At 45.3% G+C, this 18,604-nt stretch overlaps 1 protein-coding gene across 1 annotated transcript in view; it reads left to right on the top strand.

Annotated features, from left to right (window-relative positions):
• The first annotated feature begins 4,694 nt into the window (after nt 1-4,694).
• The window catches only part of MCF2L2 (MCF.2 cell line derived transforming sequence-like 2), a 446,256-nt gene continuing 432,346 nt past the window's right edge, over nt 4,695-18,604 (top strand). The window contains exon 1 of the mRNA XM_063442725.1: nt 4,695-4,841. Within this exon, the coding sequence (XP_063298795.1) occupies nt 4,763-4,841 (79 nt within the window). The 5' untranslated portion in view covers nt 4,695-4,762. The remainder of the gene's footprint in view (nt 4,842-18,604) is intronic.

Below are 18,604 nucleotides of genomic sequence, written 5' to 3'. Positions count from 1 at the left end.
AAAGAAGCAGTAATGTTGGGCGGATGTGTGAAAACCAGCAGAAAGACCTCTGTCTAGTGCTGGATTCCAGGTTAGTTTCAAACTGGTTTTAAAGGGGACTTAACTACTAATGCCCGATATGAAGTCGTATATTAATATAAATAGTTAATGACAAAGGTTTAGAGTTACCCTTTTATAATGACTAATCTGGAATTTATATTCAGTATATGCTTTAAAATCTGTAATTCTCACATTTGAATCATATATCAATGATAGAATTTACATATTTATCAAAAACTTCATTTCAATCAGATTCACTCTGAACAAATCCGATAAAAGTCAAATTTGCTAAATAAAATTACCTGCTTTCTGCTGGAGAATCTATTTTCTCATTAGAAGTGCAAGCAGCCTGTGGGCAAATGGACAACCCGTCAACCCAGAACTTGCATATCCCGGAGTCGTGTATAGATGATTTTACCAATTGCAAGTGTAATAATTGCAAATTAATTTTGTTTGCAATTAACACCCTCTTTGCTGTGACCGGACTACTCCTATTAGAGATTAAAAAAAAAACCAGTATAATAGACACCCCCTCTAATACCACCAACACACCAGTTCAACTCCCAAACCACTGTATTAAACACACATAAAACACAAAATGGTGCTTACATAAATAAGCAGTCTTCAGTGTAATATCAATCCAATGATGATATATGACAGATAGAAACATTGAATGTGACAGCAGATAAGAACCCTCGGGCCATCTAGTCTGCCCAATTTTCTAAATACATTCATTAGTCCCTGGCATTATCTTAAGTCTAGGATAGACTTATGCCTATCCCACGCATACTTAAAGGAACACTATAGTCACCAGAACAACTACACCTTAATGTAGTTGTTCTGGTGAGTATAATAACTCCCTTCAGGCATTTTATGTAAACACTGCCTTTTACGTTGCCCCTAGGGAAACCTCCAAGTGGTCCCTGGAGGGGCTTCCTGGCTCAGGGCTGCACAGTAAGCAGCCCTGCCGTTCAGCGTCCCCACACTCTGCATGTAGACGCTGAATTTTCCTCATAGAGATTCAAGGTCCTAAGGAGGTCCTGTTTGGCCAAAACGGCATTTGGCCCCGCCCCCGTGCCAATTTTAGCCAATCCAATGAATCGTCAATTCTAAACTTGAATCACTTATAAAACATAAAGACAACCATAGTGTAAAATATTGTATAATCATTTACAATGGGTATAAAGAATAGAATACTCAAAGCACTCACAAACACATAGCCACCAAAGTGGCTGAAGACGTACGCAAATAGGTCCCGAAGACCAACTTAAATGGCAATGGTAATGTCCCAAAGGTTCCTCTCCACCCTGCTTAAGGTCCGGATCCTGGCAGAAAGTGTAGTTCCTCCCTGGTGTGTTCCAAAGCCGAAATTCAGGAGCTCAGTGTCCTATTAGAGTCAGAGCCACTCTACTATTACAGGTCTGTGGTGTGCACTGCCTCTACTCGTGCTAGTGAGGGGATCTAAATATTTCCTCACTGTCTCTGTGCTCACCCGCAGCTGTGAGGGAACAGCCTGTCTGTACCTCCTCTGGGTACAGATCACTGCCAATGTACCCTCGCAGTCACAGAATGGAAGGGAGCTGGAGGTACAGACCTGCAGCACAGAATCACTAAACCATCAGGGAGAATGTTTAGAGCCCCACTGGAATACCAGTTAGACATTTCTCCCAGCCAGTGTCGTACACATGACCCATGGGGCCCCGGTGCGAAAATTAATCTGTGGGACCCCCGCCCCCGCGCTTACTCTGCGCGGGCCGGGGCCACAACACATGGCGGGGGCACCTGGTCGCAGGAGTTGCAGGGCTGCGACCCCTGCGACCGCGGTATGTACGCCAGTGCATGCAGATGCACATACACTTAAAGGACCACTACAGACACCCAGATCACATCAGCTCAATGAAGTGGTCTGGGTGTCAGGTCCCTCTAGTTTTAACCCTGCAGCTGAAAGCACTGAGGGTTAACCCAGCATCTAGTGGCTGTCTCACTGACAGCCGCTAGAGGAGCTTCCGCGATTCTAAGACACTGAACGTCCATAGGAAAGCATTGAGTAATACTTTCCTATGGGCGGTTTGAATGCGCGCACGGCTCTTGCTGTGCATGCGCATTCGGAGCTGAGAGGCGGAGGGATCCCCAGCGCAAAGGGAGTCTGGCGCTGGAGAAGGTAAGTGCTGAAGACACACACACACACTCTCACAAACAGACGCATACACACTAGCTAACAGACACACACATTTACTGACAGAGACACACTCAGCGACAGACATACATACACACTCACTTACAAAACATACACTCTCACTGACAAACACACACTCACTAACAGACATCAAACAGACTCACTAACACACACACAAACACACTCACTGACACTCACTAGCAGACACACACGCAGACACACACGCAACAGACACACTCACTGACACTCACTAGCAGACACTCACACTAACACTCACACTAACACACACACTCACACTAACACTCACACTAACACACACACACACTAACACACACACTCACACTAACACTCACACTCACACACAGTAACACTCACACTAACACTCACACTAACACACACACTTTTTTTTTTATTTATTCCCCACAGCCTCCTTACCTTTTGGAGTGCTGAGGGGATTCCCTGGGGTCCAGTGGTGCTGCTTGGCTCCTGGGCGGCTGGTCACTGGGCGGGCAGGCAGGCTGGCCGGTCCCCTGAGTACTTCCTCTTCAGCTCCCTCGCGCACCGCACTGATACCGGAGCTGGAAGCCTACGTGGCACGCAAGGGAGCTGAAGAGGAAGCACTCAGGGGAGAGGGCAGGACAGGCCGTGGATTGACAGCAGGGCCAGCCTCAGAGAGCCCTGAGGTGGCCAGCTCCTGGGCCCCCCAAGAGAAGAGGCTGGCGACAGTGTGTACATACCGGGTCGCAGGGGCCCCCTGCGACCCTGGTATGTACGCCACTGCTCCCAGCGTCTCCCAGTGTTTTGTTGGAATCGCCATCAGATGCCTCATCGTATTTACCTGAATCTCATCGATAGTCTGAAATCTCTTAACTTTCAAAGGTCATTTTAGTTTGGGGAAAAGCCAGAAGTTGCAGGGTGCCAAATCTTTAAACAGATTCTTGTCCATCTTTAATGGGTTTGTGCCACACTTTTGTTTGTGCTGCACTCATAGCATCGTCCCTGAAAACCTTCTGAATCAGCCGAATAGTTTACGCTTAATGCAGATTCATTGCTCTACGCAGACTTCATGTGTGTAAATATATATTGTGTGAGGATGCTGGGCACATAAACACAGCCTCCCCACACGCATTCACATCCACACAGGTCTCTCCCACAAATCAGCACCTCTACACAGTCACCCCACACACACAGGCAGCCCCTTACACATAGTCACTCCCATACGCACATAGTCACCCCCATACACATACTCTCTCTCCCAAACACACTCACCCCCATACACAGAGTTGGCCTCATGCACACACAGTCACCGCACACACAATGTCAGCCCCATATAGCTTAATGTGGTAAAATATACAATATATATACATATAGAATACATGATACATGTTTGTTAATTTCTTTCATGATTAGTCTATATGGGTGTTTGGAAATTGCGAATCGCAAATTTTACCATAGCCAAGTTACAGCAGCAAGGTGTACTGACTATAAGTAGAAGTATGTTTTAGTCGTCATGAGTGCATCTTGTACCTCTCAGCAGAGTTAACCCTTTTTCTTACAATAACTTGAATAAGAACTTGCAACTGTCTGCCTGTAAATTCAGTACAATAAAATTGTTAAAATTCATATGTGCAGAATTTACAGACTGACGCCGGCTGTCAATTCTATTTAACCATCAGTGTATATGAGCATGCGGTGTGAATTTCCATATTTGGTTCCGGATTTCACTCATTCATTTGCATCTGGACAGACTGGAATCTGGTTTTACATTCAAGCTAATTTAGAAGCAACATTGGAAAATCTTGAGAACAATAGACGATTTTGTAGTCCAAATGCTCCGGATGGCACTGAATTATTTTTGATAATACAGACTGAGAGCATTGGGAGTTTAGTAAATTAGTTGGAAGTGTTCAAATTCAGAAGTAAAAAGGGAAATGTGCATGGAGGTTAAGTATCTATCTATCTATGAGAATTTACACTTAATATATATTCTATCTATTTACCTACCTATCTAACCATGGATGGATGAATAGATAGACAGACAGACAGATAGATAGATAGTATTTTATTCCAGACTGAACATAGAATCCGGTGAGTAATAGAGAACATGTGACCCCTGGCTCCTTTCTTTGCTCACTCCAGTCCTCAGGCTCCAGCAGTCCATGATTTCCTTTGTATCACCATCTTATGGCCCCTATAGGCAGGTAGTGAGTCTGCAATGATGCACTGGGCTTGTTCATCGTCTGAAAGAAAGAGGCTCAGTATGAGAAGCAGAGGATAGCCAGCCACCACCAGCACCATTTATACTAAAACCAACCTATATTTCCACCATCACTGCTTTAATCTGGCTCTGCTCCCATGAGTGGAATGACAAGCATGCTTGGTGCCTGGATGCTGTGAGCGTTGCCTAGTGACAGGTATAGAGCTGGGGCTGCCTGGCTGAGCTGGGAGTGGCACTCACAGCCTTGCTTTGTATCCTACACACACCGGCTCACTGCAGGCACACAGGCTGGAGGGCACGGGCAGCCAGCATCTCCCTTTTACTGTGAAATGCTTTTTTGGCTGAAGGAAGAAGAGATGTCGCACCAGGAGTTAACAGAGAGGCTATCCTCAGTCATCACTCATGTCGGTAAGATAATTGGTGGCTGGGGAGGGGGAGAGGGATGGAGCTGGGGAGATGTAAAAGGATGGGTCCATAATATCTGCATTTATAAACCATCAGTCAATATGGGACTTTACACCAGCTGGAAATTACATACTGTTAGAGAAAATATGAGCCATGCTGCAGTATGATGTCATATATATATATATATATATATATATTTGAAATGACAGTACATAATATATTGTGTTACATTGTATCTATCATCTATGTGTCTGTCTATCTTGCTGTTTTTTGTCTGTCCAAGGATATTTGATGTTTATCCCTTTTTTTAAGGTACATAGTTGCATCAGTGTCTCTAGTAAACCTACTGATTTAATGGGTTATCCTGCCCATTACATTGCAATATGTTGATGACCTCATAGTTGATGTGTCATTGTTTTTGGAATTGTGTATGAGAGTGGTGTAGCTCTGGGTCATTCTCTCTATGTAGCATTTAGTCTACTGCAAGATGTTGCTGCTTATATCAGGGATATTCCCTGATGTGATTACACCTGGCCCTGACCATATTGAAAATCAGCAAAGCTTCCTGGGTATCTCCCAATCATATTGCTAGTAAGGTTTGTTTTTTAAATACATCAGGCATTAACACACAGACTCACACATGAAATCAATAGTTCATGCTTGACAATTCTGTGTAAGCATAAATCCTCACTGGAATCAATGATTACCGTAATTGATGTGTAGTGTGTACCACAGATAGAATGTACAGAAGTAACAAGGTGTTGGTGTGAAATGCTTAATTCATCTCTACATTTCTACAAATGTAGAAATTGTAGTGATGTTTGACCAATTACAATTAAAATGTTAAATAACATTATTTATGTTCTTTATATTTGATGTTTCACTAATTACCATCAAAATCTTAAATAACATTCACTTCTATAAAGCAGGCTGGCCATTCTAAATTATTTTTGTCTACCATCTATGTGTGGCCCTGTGGTTGAGCATTAGAGAAGCATGCATCACACATGATTATACATATTACACACACAAAAACACATTCAACTCACAATGCGGATGCATTATACAGACACACACATGCTGCACATATTAGCATTTACATAAAAATGTGTTCATATGACATCATGACACACATGAACATTCACAATTGTGTATAGGTAGTCAAAAAAATTACACCTATGCATATTGATTCATACACACGTACACTGACACATTACATGCTTGGGTATGTAAATACTTGAGATGTGTTAGTGTAAGTGTATGGAGACTGCATAGACCAGTGAATTCAGAAAAGCTAAATACATCACTTTATTATTGGAAAGTGCCTGGACTAAAGATGATTTCATTACTGAAGTATTCTACCATTGTGCTATGTGTAAGTATAACTATACACAGAACAATGATTGTTAAAGCCAATGTTAAATTATTCATTTTTGCTAATTGCCTTATTCATAACATTATCCATTAGATCATCCTTTTTCTTAAAATCAACTTAGCATGAACTTCGCCATTTCCTGTCTTTTGAGTTTTTGAGTAATTGTCTCAAATTGGTTTTCGAGAAACATATTTACTTTTTTAATTTGAGAGCCCTTTCCAAACTTAATAGAGTGTAAAAAACGTGGAATATAAAATTTATAGCATCAGTTAAACCCAGCAAGGGGGTTACGCTTATGTTTCATGCAGGAATAATGTGTCTTTTCCAGTTTCCTCTTCTTTTAATTTTCGCCCATGCACCATATTCTTGTTTCCCTTTATATATATCTATGACCCCTACCAGTGATAGACCTGTGTCTTTTCTCGTGCTCCCTGACACATGTCTATTTTGATGACTCCTTCATCGAGGTTTTTTCCTCATGCCCCAACCAACCACCCTTTGTCCTTTCCCCATGACTCCTTCACACTGTTCTTCCACTATTAAATCTTTGTGTCTCTCCACACCTCCCCACCATACACCCTGTGTCTTCTCCTATTCAGCCAACCATTCATTATATTAACTTGTTTTCAGTTACTAGGAAATGTATAGTTGAAATGTATTCCCATTATTTTTTTTAATTGCCTTAACTTTTGCGGCAATGCCATTGCCATAGTGATAAAGACTACAATATGAAGTCCACTGACATCTGCACACAGTATTATGCAGCAACTAGCATGTTCCCATGTGACCAGGACATGTCAGATGCTGCAAGGTGATTTAGAGGCAGGGCAACAAAAGGTGATACAGTCTTATCCATCCCCGAGGTCACATATCAGGGTGTGATTTGCAGTGGCAAGTTTCAGAATTTCATTAGATGAAAAAGATATCCAGACTTGGACACTTGGACTTTTCTTCTGCTGAAAAACATTTGGTAAAATGAATCAGATTAACCAAAAGGGGGTGAAAATGGAATAGTTTACTGTACAATATATGCATAGGATGAATATTAGTTGCATATTTTGTAATACACTTATAGGCGCTATTTGGTTCCAATCAAAGAAAAATAAGAAGAGCAATAAGATATCTATACTTATATATATTAATTAAATATATAATACGTATATGAATATATAGATTTATTTGACTGCTCCTACTTTTTTCCCCTCTATTGGCCACTTCTTACTTGATGTGTGAGTAAAATAAACATTTAGTAGTGGTCTCCTAGCCATTAATCATCTTATTCTTTTTGGTTCCACGAGCATAACTCAGAAACATGATTCAAAGCGAACAATCTTGTTTCTTTCATGATTAGACTATGTGGTTGATTGGAAATCAGGAATTTGGACAATCAATCGAATGACCCAAATTCAGACATAATACACTTTTTAACAAAACAAATGTCCAAGTCTGGATACACTGATCAGCCACACCATTAAAGCCATCTGCCTAATGCTCCTGTCCTCCCACCCCACCACCTGCTCCCTTGATCCTATTCCCTCGCATCTCATCCGCACTTTGTCTCCCTCTCTTGCTCTTCCTCTCGCTAACATTTTCAATCTCTCCCTTTCTTCTGGCACATTTCCCTCACCCTTCAAACATGCAACCGTAACCCCGATTCTGAAAAAGCCCAACTCCCCATCCAACTACCGCCCTATCTCGCTACTGCCATTTGCCTCCAAGATCCTCGAGAGAGTTGTGTACGCCAGATTGACAGGCTTTCTCGAACCCAACTCTCTGCTTGACCCCCTTCAGTCTGGATTCCGCGCTGGTCACTCTGTCAAAACTGCTGTGACCAAAGTATCCAACAACTTAATTGCTGCTAAATCTCGCAGCCAATACTCTATCCTAATCCTCCTTGATCTTTCTGCCGCCTTTGACACTGTTGATCATCAACAGCTTCTTCACATTCTCTGTAACTTTGGTCTACGGGATACTGCTCTGTCCTGGTGCTCCTCCTACCTCTCCCAGTGCTCTTTCAGTGTTTCTTTCTCTGGCACTGCCTCTTCTCCCCAACCCCTCTCTGTCGGCGTCCCCCAAGGTTCTGTCCTCGGCCCCTTACTGTTCTCTATCTATACTGCCTCCCTTGGTAAACTCATCAGCTCATTTGGCTTCCAATATCATTTATATGCAGATGACACACAAATCTACCTGTCCTCCCCTGATCTCTCTCCACCCACCTTGACTCGTGTTTCTGACTGCCTCTTTGCTATTTCCAACTGGATGGCTGCTCACTTCCTTAAACTCAACCTGTCCAAAACAGAACTTTTTCCTCCCTCAAGTGCTGCTACTCCTGTGTCTGTCTCCATCCAAGTCAACGGCGCTACTATCACTTCTACCTCGCAAGCTTGCTGCCTAGGGGTTCTTCTTGACGACGGCGTGCTGACACGCCGAAACGCGCGTCGAGCTAGACTTTATTTAATTTAATTTGTTCACACTTCTTTGGTAGCACTGATGGATTCGATTATTTAATTTTAAATTTTGTTTTCATTTATTAGGACAGGCAGGGATTCTGGTTATAGTAGGCACTAGCTGCTCCTGTACAGTGCCGAGGTACTTAGGGTCAGACCTCTTCTCTCAGCGTTCCTGCTTAGATTAATTTGGGATCTTGTGTGTCCCTTTCTAGGGGTCTCTCGTTGCTCTGTATTACAAGGGTTTTGTCTGGGGGAGCCATAGGGTACTCTGGTAACAGTAGGCACTAGTACTCCTTATATGGTGCCGAGGTATTCAGGGTTAGTCCTCCTTATTTAGTAGTCCTGCTCAGGTCCACATCGGGACCTTGTATGTGTCCCCTGATAGAGGACTTTCCCCTTATTTGCTCCTCCGGTTGCAGCAAGTTTCACCTACCACCTTAGATCCCTCTACAAGAGCTAAGGGGAGCCCAGTCCACTGAGGATATAGTTAGGAACCTCCTGATCTCAAGGGGGACCTGTTACACTATTTGTCCTCTGACTGTTGGCATTACCCCTTACTCTTGTTTTACCTGTCCTATACCTTCCCCATTGTTTGTTTTTTCCCCTTAGGATTATTAAAGGTAGGGATCCCCTAATTTTTCATTATAACTCTCCACCTCAGGGACTCTCTCTGGTTCCTTCTTTTTCTTTCTATTTACTTACAACAAGGGTTATTCCCTTCTGGGAGAGTTATTACAGGGCATTGTGACACTGATCCACCGGTCTTTATCCTGACCTCTGTATAAGTGCCACCACCTATTTAGTCTTCTTCTTGATTCTGACCTCTCTTTTACTCCTCATGTCCAATTGATAGCCAAATCCTGTCGCTTCCAACTCAAGAACATAGCGCGCATCCGCTCATATCTAACGCCGGACGCGGCTAAGGTACTGGTTCATGCTGTTGTTCTCTCTCGCCTTGACTATTGCAATCCCCTTCTCACCGGTCTTACATGTTGCCAGCTTGCACCGCTGCAATCTATAATGAATGCGGCTGCGAGGCTTATTTTCCTGTCCGGTCGCACCTCCCATGCCTCCACGCTCTGTCAGTCACTGCATTGGCTTCCAGTTAGATATAGGGCCCAATTCAAAATTCTGGCGCTTGCTTACAAATCCCTACATAATGCTGCTCCAACATACCTATCCTCCCTCATACACAAGTATGTCCCATCGAGACCCCTGCGCTCAGCCCAAGACCTACGCCTATCCTCTGCCCGGATCCCCACCTCTGATGCTCGCCTTCAAGACTTCTCCAGGGCTGCACCTCTTCTGTGGAACTCCCTTACCTCCTCAATCCGACTTTCACCCAGCCTCCACTCCTTCAAAAAATCTTTGAAAACTCACTTCTTCATTAAAGCATATCAATTACACTGTCAGCAGGTTTCTCATCCCCCACCCCATGACTCATTTCCAGCAACTGTCAAAAATGACATACCAAGCACTCAATAAACCCTTCTCTAACAAACTATTTAATTCCCCTACTCTAACCCTTTGTGTCACTATACCCCACTCCCTCTAGCATGTAAGCTCATCGAACAGGGCTCTCAACTCCCTCTGTTCCTGTACGTCCAGTGGTCTGATCTCAATTATGTGTCTGTTAGTCCACCCATTGTACAGCGCTACGGAATTTGTTGGCGCTATATAAATAATAAAATAATAATAATAATAATATCATGTCAGTTCCCTTTGTGCTGTCAAAACAGCTCTGATACATCGAGGCATGGACTCCACAAGACCTCTGAATGTGTCCTGTGGGATCTGGCACCAAAACATTAGCAGTAGATCCTCTCAAGTCCTGCAAGTTGCAAGGTGGATCAGATATGTTGTTCCAGCACATCAAACAAAGGCACAATCAAATTGAGATTTGGGAAGTTTGGAGGCCAAGACAACACCTTGAACTCTTTGTCATGTTCCTCAAACCATTCCTGAACAATTTTTGCAGTGTGGCAGGGTGCATTATCCTGCTGAAAGAGGCCCCTGCCATCAGGGAGCACCATTGTCATGAAAGAGTGTACATGATCTGCAACAATCTCTAGGTAGGTGGTACGTGTCAAAGTAACATCCACATGAATGCCAGGACTGACTGTTCACTTGCTGCCTGATATATCCCCCCCCACCCCCCCCCGCCTCATTGACAGGTGCCATTGTAACAACATAATCAATGTTATTCACTGCACCTGTCAGTGTTTTTAACTTTATGGCTGATCAGTGTATATTTAGTGTTCACTTTACATTACTTTTAAGTGTAGCAGTTTTCATAGATATTGTTATAAACAGAGGTATATTTAGGCATATGGGTAATGTACCAAGTAATAGAGAACACTGCCTGTGGATTTTTTTTTACATTTGTATCACTTTAAGACAAATCATGATATATATAGTTTTGCAACTCCCCCACCTTAGCCTCAAGAACCCACAAGCAAATGAGTTTAGCTTTTGTAGGTGTGTATTATATAATTATGCTTTCCACAGGGAGTGACAGAGTTGTCTGAACCTCTGGTTGCTAGCGTATACCGATGAGAATATGATTGTTTTTTATATAATTATACGTGCTGGACTTATTTTTTGCAAGTGGTATAAAGTGAAAACTGGCCTCTGTAAATGAAAGTGAGTAATTCATAAAATGCATACTGATTATTCTGAGCAGTTAAAGTCTATAACTGTAGGATGCATTGTGGTCATTCTTATAAACTATTTATAAAGCACAAATAGATACAGCTACCCGTAGTACTGAAAACCTACATTTGTGGGGCTTTCCATCTTGAGTGACTAGCCAAAGGCCACTTCTAGTTTTGTCTACATGTGGAGGATATCTTATATCTGTCGTGTCAACATTATATCTGCAGTTTCCTCCCTCTTTTATTGATGACTGGAGATGCTGTTGAGAAGTTGAGAAATTATTGTTTGAATTTTGTGATCTTTAAAAAAAAAAAAAAAAAAAAAAAAAAAAAGGCAAATTGTTTTGTATATAGACCACTAAAACTGGCTTTTCATAGGGCAGTCAGATCCTACTCACTCTAAAAGACAGGTCAGCATTTTGTGTTCTGTCTTCTAGCATGTCTCCCAACTGTCCCTTTTGGCGGGACAGTCCGGATTTTCGGGTTCTGCCCTGATGTTCTCTAGTGCCATGCTTTTGGAAATACCAGGAACCTGTCCCCAACAAGCAAAATACAAGCACATCAGGGGTAGAGTTGGACCTCGTTAAAGTAGTAGTTGTTTCCCATATAATGTGTATGTATAGGTATATGGTGTTGAACAGGGCATTTACATGATTAAGGCTTGACGCTAAAATGTTGTATATAATTTTGTTCTTCTGATCCTGAATTAAACTCCTTCCTGTTTGCACTACTCTGTGAAACCATTGGAATTTGTTTTTGAATACTTTTAAGGGACTGCGGATCCCTTCCATGGTGCTCCTGGTGTGGTAGCTGATTCCATTGGGTTTTCTGAATGCAACACTACCTTTGGAATAGGGCAAGGCCTGTCATTGGGTCAAGGGGTTGAGCACATGGGGTAAATGGGAAGTACCCATATCATGGGCCAGCTACCCATCATCATTAAACTTCACATGAGGTGAAGGCTTGATTGGCAGCTTCTCATACATTTGTTATCATTGTTTAAAATGAAAGATTACATTTATTATAGCCTTTGCGTACATTATTTTGTAATTTAGGTTTAAAGGGACATTCCAAGCTCTGTAGCCACTACAGTGCATTACAGTAGTTATCGTGCCAGAAGTATCATGCGGAACCCGCCAATATAATAAGTAAAAATCCATTTGGTCATGGTTTCACTTTTTACCTGGGGTTTGCCGGGTGACGTTTCCTGTTTCCACTGCTCTCTTCACTGAGCTATGCACAGTAGTCCAGGGCTTAGCTAATTGGCTGAGAGCAATCACCTGGTGTTCTCAGCCAATGAGAAGGCCTTGCTAGGAGCTTCAGGCTCTCAGTACTAGCTGTAGGGTCCGGTGGACCAACGGTAAGGAGTCAAATAATTGGTAATGGTTTTTACTACTTACTATTGGGGTTACTAGGGCACTCTAGCGTGTTTAATTGGTTACGGTGCACAACATGTTCCTTGAGCGTCCTCTCAAAAAAAAAAAAAAAGAGGAGAAAAAATAATCAGCACAGATGCACTTACAAATGCACTGAATTGTGACTTGTCAGGAAACTAACGTGAATTCCAAGTTAATTTAAAATGTTATAAATGGGAAAGAGTCAGCTTTATTTTTAGCTTGACTTATTTTGGCCTAAAATTTAGCAGTTGCTTTGAATTCACTTTGAATTTCCAATGTTTCATGCATCAGTGAATCGCCCCGGCAAACACAAATATTCAAAACAACAATGAATAAATTCATATGAATGCAGTTTTTTTTTCTGCTGTCTTTTCTAGAGTTCAGAGTGATTCATTTAATGTCAGTAAAACAGAAAGCTACTATCCCTTCAGGCACAGTGTCTAGTTAGAATGTGCTTTTTGATATTCTTGGTTCTAAGATGAACACTATAGCGTTAGGAATACAAACCTGTATTCTTAATGCTATAGTGTCCCTGTCCCTATTTCTGTGGGTTTTCCCTTCCCAACGATGTGTAAAAGATTAAAAACCCTTTAGGGAGCAGGATGGGTCTCTAGTGGCTACCTGGAAGACAGAGGTGTACTTTTTCTGAAACTACACTGTTTTACATTACGGGGTTAAGGGGACAGGGCCATTTCACTCAGATCATTTTAGTGAGATTAAGTGGTCTGAATGCCTATAGTGTCCATTTAATACCATTTTCAGGGTTATTCATTAAAGTTAGAATTCAAAGTGAACCCAGAGTGACTTTCAAATTTAAGGCCAAAGTAGCTGAAGTAGTAGCATAGCTGACAGATAATTTTTCCAATTTGGCTATTTTAACCTTAATTTTAAAATTCACTTTGAATTCTCTTTTAGTGAAAACCATGCAAATATGTTTACTTGTATTCTGTTGTTTAGTTTCTTAAAGGGACACTATAAGTGCCAGGAATGCAAAGCTGTATTCCTGGCACTATAGCCCCTCCCTCGCGCCCCCCTCTCTCTAGTAAATAAAGGGTTAAAAACACATTTACCTACCTTACGCCAGCGCCGATGTCCCTCAACACTGGGTCGTGGCTCCACCTCCTCCTCTGTCCCGCGATGAGCGGGCACTAATACGCATGCGCGGCAAATGCCATTGAATCACTGATTTCCTATGGGGAAAAATCTGACTCATTCAGAGCGTGAGGACATCCAGTGTCAGATACCGGACAAAAGGTCCGTTAATATCTTGGAGGTGCCCCAGTGGCTGTTTGGAAAACAGCCACTGGAGGCAGACTTAGTGCAGCAATGTAAACATTGCAGTTTCTCTGGAACTACAATGTTTAACATTACAGCACTAAGTGGACACTGCACCCAGACCACTTCAATGAGCTGAAGTGATCTGGGTGCATAGTGTCCCTTAAAGCTTTTTTTGTTGTTTACAGCAGCCATACTGGAACATATCCTCCTGATTTTTTTTTTCAATGGATTAGCAAATTACACTTTGACTTATTTTTTACCTTTTTAAATACATAAAAGTACACTCCACTGTCCAAATGGGCAAAAAAAGTAAAAATCACACGTGGGTATGTTTTCATAGGGGTATATCATAGAAGTGCTTGCAAATGCTGCAGTTTTTATGAACTCATTGAGAAGTCTCTGATGTTTGGTTCCCGTCCATGCACAGTATTCTGGTCTTAGGCTTGAGAAGGAGGTATGTGGGGAGGAGGAATGGAGAAAGAGAGCATGCCTGCCACTTCCGTTCGCTCAAGTGCGCTAATGGAAGCAGGATATAAACCTACCTGGCTGCATGGGCGTCCGCAGGAAATTTTCCAGGGGGGCATAATTGTAATGACATTCATGCTTGGTTCCTTTTTTGACAGTGTCATGAAAGGGAAGGGGCATAGTCATTATCACATAAAGTTAGGGTCAGGGCTAGAGTCCTGCAGGAACGCGTGGGAACAGCGTTCCTGCACTATTTCCACAGCAGGAACGCCGTTCCCGTTACTAGTCCTGCAGGACCCAGGGCTGGCACAAGCGGCTGCCAGAGCAGGGGGAGCACAAATCCGAATCCCCTGCCTCTGACTGGGGAATCGGATTTTTAAACTCACCTCTCTCCCTGCAGTCAGTGGAGTCGTCCGGCCTCTCCTGATGATGTCAGGAGGAGGGGGCGTGACTTTCTCTGCTCTTCTCACAGGACCGCTGGGGAGCAGAGGAAGTCACGCCCCCTCCTCCTGACATCATCAGGAGAGGCCGGACAACTCCACTGACTGCAGGCTGCAGGTTCCAGATCCTGTCCCACCCCTCCTGGCCCAAGGTAAGCCTCAGGGAGGGGGGAAGGCACTTTAGTTTTTGTTTGTTTGTTTTTTATCCCTTTCCTGAGTCCCTGCCCTCCTCCTCAGTCCATGTCTCCCTCCTCAGTCCCTGTCTCCCTCCTCAGTCCCTGTCCCTTTCCCCAGTCCCTGTCCCCCTCCTCAGTTCCTGCCCCCCTTCCTCAGTCCCTGTCCCTTTCCTGAGTCCCTATCCCCCTCCTCAGTCCCTGTCCCCCTATTTAAGGCCCTGTCCCCCTTCCTCAGTTCCTGCCCCCCTCCTCCGGCCCTGTCTCCCTCCTTAGTCCCTGTCCCTTTCCTGAGTCCCTGTCCCCTTTTTTTAAGGCCCTCTCCCCCTTCCTCAGTCCCTGTCCCCCTTCTCAGTTCATGCCCCCCTCCTCAGTCCCTGTCTCCCTCCTCAGTCCCTGTCCCCCTCCTCAGTCCCTGCCCCCCTCCTCAGTCCCTGCCCCCATCCTCAGGCCTGTCCCTTTCCTGAGTCCCTGTCCCCCTATTTAAGGCCCTGTCTCCCTTCCTCAGTTCCTGCCCCCCTCCTCAGGCCCTGTCCCCCTTCCTCAGTCCCTGTCCCTTTCCTGAGTCCCTATCCTCAGTCCCTATCCCCCTATTTAAGGCCCTGTCCCCCTTCCTCAGTTCCTGCCCCCCTCCTCAGACCCTGTCCCCCTTCCTCAGTCCCTGTCCCTTTCCTGAGACCCTGTCCCCCTCCTCAGTCCCTGTCCCCCTATTTAAGGCCCTCTCTCCCTTCCTCAGTTCCTGCCCCCCTCCTCAGTCCCTGTCTCCCTCCTCAGTCCCTGTCTCCCTCCTCAGTCCCTGTCTCCCTCCTCAGTCCCTGTCTCCCTCCTCAGTTCCTGTCTCCCTCCTCAGTTCCTGTCTCCCTCCTTAGTCCCTGTCCCTTTCCCCAGTCCCTGTCCCCCTCCTCAGTCCCTGCCCCCATCCTCAGGCCCTGTCCCTTTCCTGAGTCCCTGTCCCCCTATTTAAGGCCCTGTTCCCCTTCCACAGTTCCTGCCCCCCTCCTCAGTCCCTGTCTTCCTCCTCAGTCCCTGTCTCCCTCCTTAGTCCCTGTCCCTTTCCCCAGTCCCTGTCCCCCTCCTCAAGCCCTGTCCCCTTACTCAGTCCCTGTCTCCCTCCTCAGTCCCTGTCCCCCTCCTAAGTCCCTGTCCCTTTCCTCAGTCTCTGCCCCCCTCCTCAAGTCCTGCCCCTTACTCTGTCTCTGTCTCTGTCTCCGTCCTCAGTCCCTGCCCCCCTCCTCAAGTCCTGTCCCCTTACTCAGTCCCTGTCTCCCTCCTCAGTCCCTGTCCCCCTCCTATGTCCCTGTCCCTTTACCGAGTCCCTGTCCCCCTATTTAAGGCCCTGTCCCCCTCCTCAAGCCCTGTCCCATTACTCAGTCCCTGTCCTCCTCCTCAGTCCCTGTCCCCTTACTCAGTCCCTGTCTCCCTCCTCAGTCCCTGCCCCCCTCCTCAAGCCCTGTCCCTTTACTCAGGGGACAGGGCTTTAAATAGGGGGACAGGGACTCAGGAAAGGGACAGGCCTGAGGATGGGGGCAGGGCTTGCCCCCCTCCTCAGTCCCTGCCCCTTTCCTCAGTCTCTGTCCCTCTCCTCAAGCCCTGTCTCCCTCCTCAGTCCCTGTCTCCCTCCTCAGTCCCTGTCCCCCTCCTAAGTCCCTGTCCCTTTACCGAGTCCCTGTCCCCCTCCTCAAGCCCTGTCCCATTAATCAGTCCCTGTCTCCCTCCTCAGTCCCTGTCCTCCTCCTCAGTCCCTGTCCCTTTCCTCAGTCCCTGCCCCCCTCCTCAAGTCCTGTCCCCTTACTCAGTCCCTGTCTCCCTCCTCAGTCCCTGCCCCCCTCCTCAAGTCCTGTCCCCTTACTCAGTTCCTGGTGGGGGGGGGGGGGGGGGGGGAGGGGGGTGGAGGAAGGGGGAGGGGAGTGGATCTTGGGTGAGTTCCTGCACTTTTTTTACCCAGGACTTGACAGGGTGAATAGCGTTTTCACGACTATGGTGTCAGGAATACATGTTTGTATTCCTGACACTATAGTGCTCCTTTAAAGGGACTCTTCAGTGCCAGGAAAACAAACCGTTTTCCCGGCACTGTAGGTCCCCTCTCCCTCCCACCTCCCTTACCTGTATCCAGCGCCAATGTCCCTCGGCGCTGGGTAAGGCTCCGCCAACTCTACTCCCCCGCCGACATCAGCGCATTGCATTACACCGCCCCATAGGAAAGCATTATTCAATGTTTTACTATGGGGATTCCAGCGACGCTGGAGGTCCTCAAGCATTGCTTGAGGATGTCCAGCATCTTTTAAAACACCAAAAGTGTTTTAAGAACCCGGAAGCTCCTCTTATAGACAGCCACTAGAGGAGGACTTAACACTGTTAGGCAATTAGTGCAGTTTATGAAAAACTGCACTAATAACACTTGCAGGGTTAAGGGTAGTGGGAGTTGGCACCCAGACCAATCCAACGGGCAGGAGTGGTCTGGGTGCCTGGAGTGTCCCTTTAAGCAAATTAAAGGAACATTCTGGCCACCATAAAAACTTCATCTAAATGAAAATGCTATGATGCCAGGAAGCCCCTGGGTGCTCTCTTTCCTTTAAGGGGTTAAACCGCTCTCAAATGGTTTAACCCCAAAGGCTTCCTCCAGCTCCAGATCTCCAGGTCGCTCAGTGGTATTCAGCTTCTGAAACGGAGTGTCAGGAAGTGCAGATTGACGTCAGGCATGGGTGCTGCAGATTGGCTAAAGTGGTCAGTTGACGCTCTAAACCAATCGCTAGTTCACGGTTCATAAAAATGTATGAATGAGCTACTCTAGCCAATCAGCGACACCCCTACCCAGCGGCACTCTGTGCTTCCTGACACTCAGTAAATAAAAGTGAACACATTAACACTGATATTTTTTTTACCTGGGGAGATGAGAAGGTCCAAAGTTTCCCTGCCAGGCCCAGGTACCAAAGCCTTATGATGTGGTGTCCAGAATAAAGTGAAGGGTTCACTTCACTTGTCCTTCCTGCTCCAATTTCTTTTTCTTCTCCTTCATTTGATAAAGTCTTCTTTTTCTTCTGACACTGTCTTCTCTCCTCCTTGGCTCCTTCACCTACTTTTTGATTATTTTGCTCCCCCTTCTGCTCCTTTCTCTTTCTGATCCCTTTCTGCTCCTTGCTACCCTTTTCTGTTCCTTCTCCTACTTTACCTTTGTGCTCCTTCTGATTATTTCTGCTCCTTTACCTTTGTGCTCCTTCTGTCCCTTTCTTCTCTTTGCAGACCCCTCCTTCTCCTTGCAGACCCTTCCTGCCCCTTGCAGATCCTTCCTGCTCCTTGCTGCCCCTTCCTGCTCCTTGCAGACCCTTCCTGCTAATTTCTGCTGCTTCACCTACTTTATGTTTGTGCTCCGTCTGCCCCTTCCAGCTCATTGCTAACCCTTCCTGCTCATTTCTGTTCCTTCTCCTACTTTACCGTTGTGCTCCTTCTGTCCCTTCCTGCTCCTTGCTGCCCTTTCCAGCTCCTTGCTGACCCTTTCTGCCCCTTACTGTTTCCTGCTGCCCCTTCCTGCTCCTT

Source organism: Pelobates fuscus, chromosome 2, assembly GCF_036172605.1.
Source record: "Pelobates fuscus isolate aPelFus1 chromosome 2, aPelFus1.pri, whole genome shotgun sequence".
NCBI lineage: Eukaryota > Metazoa > Chordata > Amphibia > Anura > Pelobatidae > Pelobates > Pelobates fuscus.
The sequence above is the reverse complement of the archived record's forward strand: the minus strand, read 5'-3'. Positions and strand labels throughout refer to the sequence as shown.